Source organism: Hypanus sabinus, chromosome 6 (assembly GCF_030144855.1).
Source record: "Hypanus sabinus isolate sHypSab1 chromosome 6, sHypSab1.hap1, whole genome shotgun sequence".
NCBI classification, from domain to species: Eukaryota; Metazoa; Chordata; class Chondrichthyes; order Myliobatiformes; family Dasyatidae; genus Hypanus; species Hypanus sabinus.
In genome coordinates this window covers 14,794,128-14,807,484 of record NC_082711.1, presented here as the reverse complement: position 1 = coordinate 14,807,484, position 13,357 = coordinate 14,794,128, and the positions used below count along the sequence as shown (strand labels likewise).

Genomic DNA, 13,357 nt, shown 5'->3' with positions numbered 1-13,357 from the left:
ACACTGCTTTTTCATAGCAGAAGAACTTTTAAGCAGGAAAATGCTTTGAGAGGCTGGTCAAGGACTACATCTGTAGCTTGCTACCACCCACACCTTATGCCCTACAATTCGCCTACCAACACAGATGACATAATAACCATAGCTCTACACACTGTCCTTACTTATCTGGAGAAGAAGGATACCTATGAGAAAATGCTGTTCTTGGACGACAGTTCAGCATTCAACACCATAATTCCCTCCAGGCTCGACAAGAAGCTCAGAGGCCTTAGCCTTGTGCAGCTCGATCCTGAATTTCCTGTCAGATCGTCAGCAGGTGGTAAGAGTGGGCTCCCTCACCTCTGCCCCTCGGGGCTCTGTCCTAAGCCCCCTCCTTTACTCGCTGTATACCCATGACTGTGTCGCCACCCACAGCTCCAATCTGCAAACTAAATTTACTGATGATAGTACATTGATTGGCCTTATCTCAAATAATAATGAGGCAGCCTACAGAGAAGAAGTCAGCATTTTGATACAGAGGTGTCAAGAAAACAACCTCTCCCTCAACGTCGCAGAAACAAAGGAGCTGGTTGTGGATTACAGGAGGAATGGAGACGGGCTCACCCCTATTGACATCAATGGGTCTGGGGTTGAGAGGGGAAACAGCTTTAAGTTCCTCATCATCCACATCACCGAGGATCTCACGAGGTCTGTACACACCAGCTGTGTGGTGAAAAAGGCACAACAGCGCCTCTTTCACCTCAAGCAGTTGAGGAAGTTTGGTATGGGCCCCCAAATCCTAAGAACTTTTTTACAGGGGCACAATTGAGAGCATCCTAACTGTCTGCATCACCGCCTGGTGTGGGAACTGTACTTCCCTCAATCGAAGGACTCTGCAGAGAATGGTGCCGACAGCCCAGCACAACTGTAGATGTGAACTTCCCACTATTCAGGACATTTACAGAGACAGGTGTGTAAAAAAGGGCCTGAAGGATCATTGGGGACCCGAGTCACCCCAACCAGAATCTATTCCAGCTGCTACCATCTGGCAAACGGTACCGCAGCATAAAAGTCAGGACCAACAGGCTCCGGGACAGCTTCTTCCACCAGGCCATCAGACTGATTAATCCACGCCGACACAATTGTATTTCTATGCTATATTAACTATCCTGTTGTAGATACTATTTATTACAAATTACTATAAATTGCACATTTAGGTGGAGATGTAAAGATTTTTACTCATGTATATGAAGGATGTAAATAATAAAGTCAATTCAATTCAATAGGTATTACACAATGTCCCTGGATTACAAATGGGTTCCGTTTTTATATTTGGCCTTAGTATGTTGATTCTATGCACAAGCCGGAAATATCACTCAATATGGTAGCCATACCTCCACAGTGTTGTAGTGAATAGGATTAAAAGCACACAAGACTGATAAGAGAGAGCAACTTAAAGTGGAGAGAGAGGAAACTAGTTCTGCTGTTTGTATGAGCAAACACGTGTATGTATGTCAGACTTAAGAATTTAAAAATGTTATGGGAACTTATTTATATGTAGGGGATCCATAATTCAGACGTTTGTAACCCCGGGCTGCCCGTAAAGATTGTCTTGATCCAGTGCCGCAGTGTAACGGCTAGTATGATGCTATTACAGCTCTGAGTGTTGGTGCTTGGTGTTCAATGTGCTGCCGGCATCAACATAGCATGCCCACAACCTTACTAACCCTAACCTGTTCAGCTTTGGAATGTGGCAGGAAACTGGAGCACCCAGTGGAAACCCACACGGTCACAGTACGATACAGTGGCGGGAATTGAGCCCTGACCCTCCGATTGCTTGCGCTGTAAAGTATAACACTAACCACACTGCTTATATTAAATAGGTGTTAATGACATTTTCCCCCCATCATTCCTCTAAACTCCAGTGAGTAAATGCCCAGAGCCATTAAACACTCCTTTTTTGTTAATCTCTTTACGTGGATGATTTATGTCTTGCAGTTCCTGGGATCTTGAGTCCCATAAGACTGTATCCAAACTTACTGATTACAAAAAGAACTCTTAGCATGAAGCCTGGTGGGCAAAGTTGAAGGTTGAAGTCCAACACACAGTGAACCCTAAGGTAGAGGCCTGAAGGAGTCATGGGGGTTGGAGGACCTTGCAAGTCTGTAAGTCTAGGCCCGAAGGTCAAACCTGTGATTAGTGACTCCAAGGGCAAAGTCCAAAGATGGAGGCCAGAGTGAGACAAGGACTGGAGGCCTCAAAGACAGCCTGTCCTGGGCATGGGGGTCCAGTTATGTGTGAGAGGAGGAAAGGGGCTTATTTTGCTGCCTGTTATTGTTTGTGTTGTTTTGTGAATGTGTTGGAACCAGAACAAGTGGTGATGCTTGCAGGCTGTCCCAGAGCACATCCTTGGGAGTGAATCTGAACTTCCATTCCCCAAGTTATTTTTGTAAACCTCCACTGGACCCTCTCCAATGCCAATCTCTCGCCCAGAGAGCACCATTGTTTGTGATTGGAGGTAGGGTTAAGTGTTGCAGGCAGGAGGGAGCTTGAATTAGTGTCCAATGGCAGCTCTAACAATCTTTTAATGCATGAAACATCTGTCAGAGGGACTTCTGTTTGCTAACTCCCAAAGCCCATACACTTAGAATCCTTTTGTAAAACAGAGAGAAGTTAATTAATTAAATAAATCAACAAAGCTGGTATTGCAACCAACTGTCCCAGGGAACCCACTTGTCATTTGTAATGGGAGTAAAAATGAGCTTTATTTGTCACTTGTATGTTGAAACATACAGTGAAATGGGTCATTTGAGTCATATCAAATCAGCTAGGACTGTGCTGGCCGAATCACTTCTAAGAGTGCAGGATAGTGGAAATACAAGATATGTGATCTGAACCAGGATAGACTCAAGAGTTTATTTTCCACAAAGGGAATAGCTGGGACCTGCAATGAGCTGTCAGAGGAGGTGGTGGAGGCAGGAACAGTAGCAACACTTAAGTGGCATCTTGGTAGGTCGTCTAATGAGCAGAGGGATATGTCATTGAGTCTGCTCTGCTATTCCATCATGGCTGATCCTTTTATCCCCTCTCCAGTCCCATTCCCCAGCCTTTTCCCCATAACCTTTGACACTGTGTCTAATCAAGAACCTATCAAGCTCTGCCTTAAATACACCCAACAACCAGCCTCCACAGCTGCCTGTGGTAATAAATTCCACAAATTCACCACCCTCTGGCTAAAGAAATTTCTCTGCATTTCTGTTTTAAGTGGACACCCTCTATTGTGAGGTTGTGCCCTCTTCCTCACTATGGAAACATCCTTTCACATCTATTCTGTCTAGGCCTTTTAACATTCGAAAGGTTTCAATGAGATCCCCCCTCATCCTTCTAAGTTCCAGTGAGTACAGACCCAAAACAATCAAATGCTCCTCGTACGGTAACCCTTTCATTCCTGGTATCATCCTTGTGAACCTCCTCTGAACCCCCTTCAAAGCCAGCACATCTTTTCTAAGATGAGGAGACAAAACTGTTCACAATACTCAAGGTGAGACCTCACCACTGCCTTATTAAAGCCTCAGCAGCATCATATCCCTGCTCTTGTATCCTGGACCTTCTGAAATGAATGCTAACATTGCATTTGCCTTCATCACCACTGACTCTAACTGCAAGTTAACCTTTAGGATGTTCTGTACAAGAACTCCCAAGTCACTTTACATCTCAGATTTTTTGATTTCATCCCTGTTTAGAAAATAGTCTGCACATTTATTTCTTCTCCCAAAGTGCATGACCATGCATTTTCTAACATTGTATTTCATTTGCCACTCTCTTGCCCGTTCTCCTCATCTTCACCCTGCCTTGCGTAGCTGGATCCTGGCCTTCCTGTCAGATTGCTGGCAGGTGGTGAGAGTGGGCTCCCTCCCCTCTATCCCTCTGACCCTCAACACAGGTGCCCCTCAGGGCTGCGTCCTAAGCCCCCTCCTTTATTCTCTGTAAACCCATGACTGTGTCGCCACCCACAGCTCCAGACTGCTAATTAAATTTGCTGATGACACTCCACTGATTGGCCTTATCTCAAATAATAATGAGGCAGCCTACAGAGAAGTCATCACCTTGACACAGTGCTGTCAAGAAAACAACAGTCCCTCAGTGTCGCAAAAACAAAGGAGCTGGTTGTGGATTACAGGAGGAATGGAAGCAGGCTTATCCCTATTGACATCAATGGATCTGGGGTTGAGAGGATGAACAGCTTTTAAGTTTCTAGGCATAAACATCACTGAGGTACTCACGTGGTCTGTACATACCGGCTGTGTGGTGAAAAAGCCACAACAGCGCCTCTTTCACCTCAAATGGTTGAGGAAGTTTGGTATGGGCTCCTAAATCCTAAGAACTTTCTACAGGGGCACAATTGAGAGCATCTTAACTGGCTGCATCACTGGCTGGTATGGGAACTGTACTTCACTCAATTGCAGGACTCTGCAGAGAATGGTGCGGACAGTCCAGCACATCTGTCAATATGAACTTCTCACTATTCAGGACATTTACAAAGACAGCTGAGTAAAAAAGGCCCGAAGGATCACTGGGGACCCAAGTCACTCCAACCACAAACTGCTCCACATCCAGGAAGCAGTACCACAACATAAAAGCCATGACCAACAGGCTCCAGGACAGCTTCTTCCACCAGGCCATCAGACTGACTAATTTATGCTGATACAACTGTATTTCTATGTTATATTGTTGTATATACTATTTATTATAAATTATTGCACATTTAGATGGAAATGCAATGTGAAGATTTTTAATCCTCCTGTATATGAAGGATGCAAGTAATAAATTCAATTCAATTCAATTTAATCTGTCAGTCCTTCTGAGGCCATCAATTCCATCTAAATTATTGATATACAGCATAAAAAGCGGTCCCAACACCAACCCCTGCAGACCACCACTAGTCACTGGCATTCAACCAGAAAAGGATCCTTTTATTCCTACTTGCTGCCTCCTACCAAACAGCCAATGCTCTAACCCTGACAGTAACTTTCTTGTAATACCATGGGCTCTTAACTTGGTAACCAGCTTCATGTGTGGCACCTTGTCAAAGACCTTCTTTAAGTCCAAATATACAACATCCACTATGCCCCCCTTATCTATCTTATGTGTAATTTCCTCAAAGAATTCCAACAGGTTTGTCAGGCAAGAGTTTTCCTTAAGGAAACCATGCTGACTAAGTCCTATCTTGTCCTGTATCACAAAGTACTCCATAATCTCTTCCTTAACAACTGACTCCAACATTTTCCCAACCACTGAGGTTAGGCTAACTGGTCTATAATTTCCTTTCTGCTGCCTTCCTCCTTTCTTAAAGAGTGGAGTGACATTTGCAGTTTTCCAGTCCTCTGGCACTATGCTAGAGTCCAATGATTTTTGAAAGGTCATTACTAATGCCTCCACAATCTCTACCGCTACCTCTTTCAGAACCCTAGGTGCAGTTCATCTGGTCCAGGTGATTTTTGTACCCATAGGTGTTTCAACAATTGTACTATTTTTCCATTTGTGTATTTCTTTGTTTTTGGAATACATCTATTTTTCATTTTTGGAAAACATGCACCTTCCTCATTTTCCCCAGAAACTCATGCTATTGCCGCTCTGCTGTCATCCCTGCCAACTCCTCTCATACCACTGCAATTTCCTTTACTCCACTGACTTGCTTTCTCCCTATCAAATTTCAAGTTGAACTCAATCATTTTGTATCACTGGATCTTACGGGTTTCTTTACCTTAAGTTCCTTCATCACCTCTGGTTCATAACATGACACCCAATCCAGTATAGCTGATCTCCTCATAGGCTCAACAACAAACTGCTCTGAAAAGCCATTTCATAGGCATTCAACAAACTCACTCAAGAGACATCTATTTCCAACTTGATTTTCCCAGTCAATCTGCATGTTGAAATCTCCCATGACTATTTCCTGTTGTAATCTGTGGTCCGAGTCCCAGCTACTGTTTGGAGCCCTGAATATAACTGCCATCAGGGTCCTCTTACCCTTGCAGTTTCTTAATTCAACCCACAAGGATTCAACATCTTTCAATCTTATGTCACATCTTTCTACTGATTTGATGCCATTCTTCAGCAGAGCCAGCCCACCCCCTCTGCCTGTCTTCCTATCCCTCTGATACAACGTGGAACATTGGACATTTAGCTCCGAATTACAACCATCCTTCAGCCACGATTCAGTGATACCACGCAATCTGTAATGGAGCAACAAGATCGTTCACCTTATTTCTGACACCCCATGCTTTGAGAGACAACACTTTGAATAGTGTACTTGCTGCCTTTTTTGATCCTGCATCTCTAATGGCTGCAATTTTGTCCTGCCATCTGCCTGCCCTTCCTGACAGTCTCACATGCTTTCTTAGCTTTTCTACCATCCGCCCTATGGTTGGGAAAAGGGGGAGAGGGGAGGGAGCAGGAAGCACCAAAGAGACATTCTGTAATGATCAAAAAAACAATTGTTTAGAATCAAATGACCTTGTCTCAGGGCTGGGTGTACCTGCACCGCCAGCCCCACTGCCCCTGGCACTCCTCCTCTGCCATCTGTCCCACACCCCTCCCATGGCGATCCACTCTCACTGTTCCCAACACCCTTTGTTCCTGTCAGATTTGCAAACTTGCTCTCCCTTCCATGTTGACAAAGGTACCCTGGCTTTATACATGTGCCTGAGACTTTTGCACAATACTGTAAGAGATTGGTAAAGAGTTGAATGAGAAGGAATCTGATAGAAGGGTGGATTATTGGAGAAGGGGATGGAGCGGGGCACCAGGGGAGGTGATGGGCAGGTAAGAAAAGAAGAGGGGAGTCAAAATAGGGAATTGAAAAGGAGAGAAGGGGAGGGGGCAGAAATTACTGGATATTAGAGAAATCGATAGTTATGCCCTCAGATTGGAGGCTACCTATATGGAATATGTGGTGTTGCTCCTCCAACCCGAGAGTGGTTTCATCATGGTAGAAGAGAAGGCTGTGGACTGACATGTCAGAATGGGAATGGAAAGTAGAATTGTGGAGAGTAGTTATTGGGAAATCTCACCTGTTGCAGCAGATGGAACAAAAACACTCGGTGAATTGATCCCCTAATCTACTTCAAGCCTCACCAATGTAGAGGAAGCCACACCAGGAGCACTGGATACAGTAGCCGACGTCAACACACTTGCAGGCGAAGTATTACCTCACCTGGAAGGACTGTTTCAGACCCTGAATAGAGGTGAATGGGCAGGTGTGGCATTTTGCTTTTTGGGGATAGCAAGTCTTGGGGAGGAGTTTCAGTGACTGAGGAGAAGAGGAAGCAATTTTACAGATCTATATGGGGCCAATGTTGGTGATGGAGCCAACATGTTGGGATGAAATTCGTCACTAGGTTTGACTCAGACATGGACAGTGCCAGGGAGAAGATACAGCCAAGTCTGAAGATGGCAGCCACTAGAAAATGCTTTGGTGACCCAACTGCTGGATGAGCAGTATCGTGCATCAGTGATGTTGAGAAAGGGTGAACCTTTGAATGTAACATGGACAAGCAGTGAAATGGAGTGGGCTCAGGACTGTCTGTGGGGATGCCGGGTATGATGGGGTGATTTGTGTAGTAAGAGCTGTCACTGGATCCCTGGTTATGAGAGCATGGATAATAAACGTATATGCTGAGGACTAAGTCACAGAATCGAAGTCAAACAGTACAGAATTTCCTCAGATCTCCTCTAAACCTCTGGTCTTAGAAACCTCAATTTCTTCCTATCTTCTCCATCTGCTGGCCTCTCCAGATAACTGATATGTTCCTCCCCCATTGGCTCCATCCGCTTTCTTTTTGTCTGCCTTAATCTCTCATCTACCCGCCTCTCTCTCCTGTGTCTGGTTCCACCTGCCCATTATCCCTCACCCTGCCTCGTACCCAACACTTCAGGCCCTAATCTCACCTCTGTCCCTACATCCTGCCCATTCAATATTGTCTATCTCCCCTCTCCACTCAGTCCAATGCAGGGTTTTGATCCAAAATGTTGCTAATTCCTTTGTTCTGACAGATGCTGCTTGACTTGCTGAGTTTCTCCAGCATGTTCTTTGTAGCTTGTTAGACATCATTCTGCAGTTATGACTTTATGGAATAATCAGTTTTCAGGAAATAAAACCTGCAACTGATAGTTTGTGGTCATTGGTGTGGACATTCTGATTCCATCCCATTGAAACTATATGGGGAAGACAATAGATGAATCTTCCTATTAGCACATTGCTGAAGCTGCATCTCTGTTTCTCGGAGATCCACGTGGTCACAGGCAGAATGTACAAACTCCTTGACTATCTGCAGCAGGAACTGAACCCGGGTTGCTGGTGCTGTAAAACATTGTGCTTTACTCAGGCATTTGGCACAGACATCAGTGTTGAGTATTCAAAGGGGTTCTGCTGGTTGGGATGTGCTAACATTGTAAATATGTAACTCTATAAATGCACCCCACTGTATTCAAAATGATAAAGTTTAGTAGGTGATTATAGTAATTGAAACTGTAATTATTTATTTATTATAAAAATGCAAACAAGAGGAAATCTGCAGATGCTGGAAATTCAAACAACACACACAAAATGCTGGTGGAACGCAGCAGGCCAGGCAGCATCTGTAGGAAGAAGCACAGTTGACATTTCGGACTGAGACCCTTCGTCAGGACTGTAAAGGAAGGAGGTGGAAGCCAGTATGAGATGTTGGAGGGAATGGAAGGAGCACAAGCCGGCAGGTGATACGTGAAAGTGGGTGAGGGGGAAGGTAAGTCAATGTGAAAAACTGGAAGATGAGGGGTGGAAGATGTAAAGAGCGGAATAAGAAATCTGATTGGAGAGGAGAGTGGACCATCGGAGAAAGAGAAGGGCCATTGTAGGGAGGTGATGGGCAGGTGAGGGGGAGTGAGAATGGAACCAGAATTGGGAGTGGAAAAAGAAAGGAGAGCAGGGAGAAATGACTGGAGTTTGAGAGATCAACACCATGCTGTCAGGTTGGAGACTGAGCAGACAGAACATGCGGTGTTCCTCCTGGAACCTGAGCGTGGCCTCACCTTTGACCTTTACTTTGTTGTTCTTTCAAATATTTGTCTACCTTCACCTTCAATAACTCTAATGACCACTTTCAGGACAGTGGATTTAAAGATTCACTCCCCCACTGAAAGAAATTTCTACACATCTCCGCTAAATCTCGTGTTTGCAAAGAAAAGGTTATGGTGCAGAAGAGGAGCTGAAACCAACACAGATCAGCCATAATCATACCAAATGTGAGGGCAGGCTTGAAGAGAGAGGCCCACTGTTGATCCTTGTTTTTGTGATTTCGCATTGTATGTTGCAAACAATTCTATAATTCATCAGCCTACAATAATAATTCCATACAAATTTGTTTAAACCATTTCAAAATATACCTTTTAATTTTTTTTTTGATAATCTACCTTTTTAAAAATGGAGGGAGACCAGGTAGAATTATGAAAATTTACTATTTTTCCCTTTAAACTGTGACAGAATTATGCAGTTAAGTACAGTACATAAGTGTAAATACTATTGCTTACATACAAAACTGCAGGTACAAATTACAGTTCCTCTCAGCAAGAGCTGCAAAGAGTTTAATTCAATACAATTTGCAAAAAAAAACCCGAAGATCAAAAGAGCCTCCCCTCTTCCTCCCACCCACTCACTGCAGCATTAACCATGAATTTCTAATTCACTGCAGTTTCTCCCAAAGTTTAAAGAAAAGCGAATGAATCTGTCGCCAATAAATAGTTCCGGATCTGTGCAGGGAGAGAAGGAGGGAAGTGTTCCAGGAGGACGAGGGCTGGAGGTCTGTCCGTCAGCTGTACCTGCTGCTCTCGCTGTGGCTCCGGTGGTGGGAGTAACTCCGGTCGCTCCTGCTATACGAGCGGTATGATCTGTAGCTTCTGTCCCGGCTTCTGCCCGAGAGAAAGTGTTGCCGTTTGGGTGGGGGGAAAGAAAGGACATCATTAATCCTTGTTCAGACCAACTTCTCAGTGCGACCAAGGAAGCGAGAACCTTTCACATGATGAGTTACTGCCATACTAATGTTAGCCTTCATTTCGAGAGGACTAGAATACAAAAGGATGTAATGCTGAGGCTTACATCTTCTGACAATAGAGGGATGTCCCTTTAGAACAGAGATGAAGAGGAATTTCTTTAGCCAGAGGATGCTGAAATCCTTTAGAAATTGTTGCCACATATGGCTATGGAGGCCAGGTCATTGGATGTATGCAGTCAAGGTGTGAAAGGTTACTGGGAGAAGGCAGGAGAATGGGGTTGAGAAGGAAAATAGATCAGCCATGATGAAATGCCAGAGCAGACTGAATCGGCCAAAATAGCCTTATTTCGCTCCCATGTCTTTTGACTTTATTAAGGCGTTGGTTAGATGACGCTTGGGCCCCTTTATTGAAGAAAGGATGTGCCAACTTTGGAGAAGGACGAATGGAGGTCCATGAGAATGATCCCAGGTTACGGGTTAACATATGAGAAGTGTTTGACAGCTCTGGGCCTGTACTCCCTGGAGTTTAGAAGAATAAAGGGAGATCACATTTAAACCTATCAAATAATGGAAGGTCTAGATAGAGTGGATGTGGAGAGGATATTTCCTACAGCGGGGGAGTCTCGGACCAGAGGACACAGTCTCAGAACAGAAGGATGTCCCTTTGGAACAGAGATGAGGAGGAATGTCTTTAGACAGAGATATTGGATCTGTGGAATTTATTGCTACAGATGGCTGTAGAGGTTAAGTCATTGGGTGTATTTAAAATGGAGGTTGACAGGTTGTTGGTTAGTCAGGACGTCAAAGATTTCGGGGACAAGGCAAGAAAATGTGGTTTAGGGGGATAATAAATCAGCTATGATGGAATGATGGATCAGACTCAATGGGCTGAATGGCCCAATTCTGTTCCTATGTCTTATGATACTGCATTATCTTAAGCTGATGATGAGCAAGGTTTAATACCTGAACTGGGGAGGCTTGATGGTCTTATAAGACCTTTTCCAATGGGTACTTGTCAGCCAACTCATTCATAGTGCTCCAGTAAAAATGTATGAAAAGATGCCCAAGAAACTTTAGCTCAAGTGCAAGTCACAGTAAATTTAATATCAAAGTACATATTTGTCACCATATACTTCCTTGAGATTTATTTTCATGCAGATATTCACAGGAAAATAAAGTACAATGGAATTTGTGAAAAACTATACGTTAAGAGTGACAAACAACCAATGTGCAAAAGACAAACAGTGCAAAGAAAGTAAATAAGCAATGTTGAGAACGTGAGTTGTAGAGTCCATGAAACTGACTCCATAGGTGTGGAATTAATGGAGTGTGGAGGTTGAGTGAAGTTATCTGTGCTGGTTCAGGAGCCTGATGGGTGAAGAATAGTAACTGCTCCTGAACCCGGTGGTGTGGGACCTGAGCCTCAGACCTGATGAGCTGCAGTAGAGCTACAAACATTATCACAAGTCTGGGAGACGGAGACTTATCCAGACTCCACATGGTCCTTCATGCATCTGATACTGACTGCCTTTAAACCAGTGAATGGTCAGAGACATTATGATGTGAAGGCAGAAGAGGCAAGTAGGGGGGCCCAGAGGAGCCTTAGCCCTTACCCTCAGCTAACAGGTGCAGGTTCTTGCTCCGTCTGGATGAGGGTGGGGACTGCAAAGAGGATTTGCAAACAGTTTGCGGCACAGGCAGACATTAAAGTCAAAGAAGAAGGAATGTAGATGGAACGCCAACACTAGGGGAATAGACTGAAGCAAACAGAGTTCCAAATGACATGCCTGCTTGGTGCTTTAGCTAATTGGTTTATTATTGTCACATGTACTGAGGTACAGTGAAAATCTGTTTTGCATGCCATCCAAACACATCATTTCATCCCATCAGTGCATTAGCGTAATACAAAGGAAAACCAGTAACAGAATATAGTGTGACAGTTACAGAGAATGTGCAGTGCTATCAGCCAATAAGATGCAAGACAATGACAAAGTCATTATGAAGTCAAGAATTCATCTTATCCGTACAAGAGACCCATTCAATAGTCTGATACCAGTAAGATGGAAGCCGTGTTTGTGCCTGGTGGTACATGCTTACGTGCCAAGGGCATTTCTTCTGGACTGGAGAGGAACTTGGAAAGGGAAGGTGATCATGGCACTAACAACATAGCTATGACAAGGAAGGAAGTTCTGCTGACGGATTGTGGGGAGCTCTGGCCAAAAGTGAAAAGTAGAATCACAAGGGTGATAATCTCCAGATTCTTACTTGAGCCACGTGCAAATTGTTAAAGGATAAATAGGATTAGAGAGGTAAATGCACGTCTCAAATCCTACTGAGGCCGAGAAATGTATTCTGTTTCATAGGACACTGGGACTGATATTAGGGAAGGAGAGAGCATTTGAATCATGCTGGGACCAGTGTCCTAGTGAATCATCAATTAAGGTTGCAGAGGGCAACTTAAACTAACTGTGATGGCGGAGGGCTGCGCAAACAGCAGGTTTTAATAAATCAAGAGCAGTGGCCCAACAGAGTGAGGAGAAGACCGACGGTCACGGTGCAACAGGCCAAGACAGAGGATGTAAAAGATAATATGCATAACAGAGCAAATCCAGGGCTACAAATTAAAAAAAATCAAAGCTTAACATTCTTTATTTGTGTGCACACAGCATTTGCAACAAGACAGATGAGTGGAAAGCAACATTTGAGTATGACTCAACAGCTACTACAGAAATATGGCTGCAAGACTGGGTGTCCAATATTTCACCTTTCCCGAACAGGCTGAGGGAAAAAGAAGTGGGCTGGCGGTGTTAATGATGCACTATACCAGAGCAGAGTTGGGATATGAAGGCAGTGGATAGTAACCTTTTTAAAGGTCTCTGCCCAAAACATCGATTGTACTCTTTTCCACAGATGCTGCCTGGCCTGCTGAGTTTCTTGAGCATTTTGTGCGTGTTACTTGAATTTCCAGCATCTGCAGAATTTCTGCTCGTAATTAGATGGTGATGTGGAATTGGTTTGGGCTGAAATCATGAATAGCAGGGGAAAGGAAGACGTGTGGAAGTAGACTGTAGACCACCAAAATGTGAACTCAGTAGATCAGAGCATAAATGGGGATAAATGTGTAGCAGTTAGGGTAACTCTTCCCCACTGCTGTCTATAAGGAGTTTGTACGTTCTCCCCCATGACTGCGTGGGATTCCCTCAGGTGCTCCAGTTTTCTCCCACAGTCCAACGACATACAAGTTAAAGTCAGCAACTTGTGGGCACTCTATGTTGGCACCAGAAGCATGGTAACACTTGCGGGCTGCCCCAGCACATCCACAGACTGTGTTGGCCGTTAATTCGAACGAC

The 13,357-nt window shown here is 44.2% G+C and overlaps 1 protein-coding gene across 6 annotated transcripts in view; it reads right to left on the bottom strand.

The window, feature by feature from the left end:
* The window catches only part of nktr (natural killer cell triggering receptor), a 245,398-nt gene that overhangs the window by 13,116 nt on the left and 218,925 nt on the right, over window positions 1-13,357 (bottom strand). For 4 of the 6 annotated variants that reach the window (XM_059971739.1, XM_059971737.1, XM_059971742.1 and 1 more), the window contains one exon: window positions 9,456-9,924. The exons of 1 other annotated variant lie outside the window; for it this stretch is intronic. In XM_059971739.1, the coding sequence (XP_059827722.1) occupies window positions 9,825-9,924 (100 nt within the window). In that variant the 3' untranslated portion in view covers window positions 9,456-9,824. Of the gene's footprint in view, window positions 1-9,455; window positions 9,925-13,357 lie in introns of those variants that run through there. One more of the 6 variants, XM_059971738.1, reaches the window with a different exon arrangement.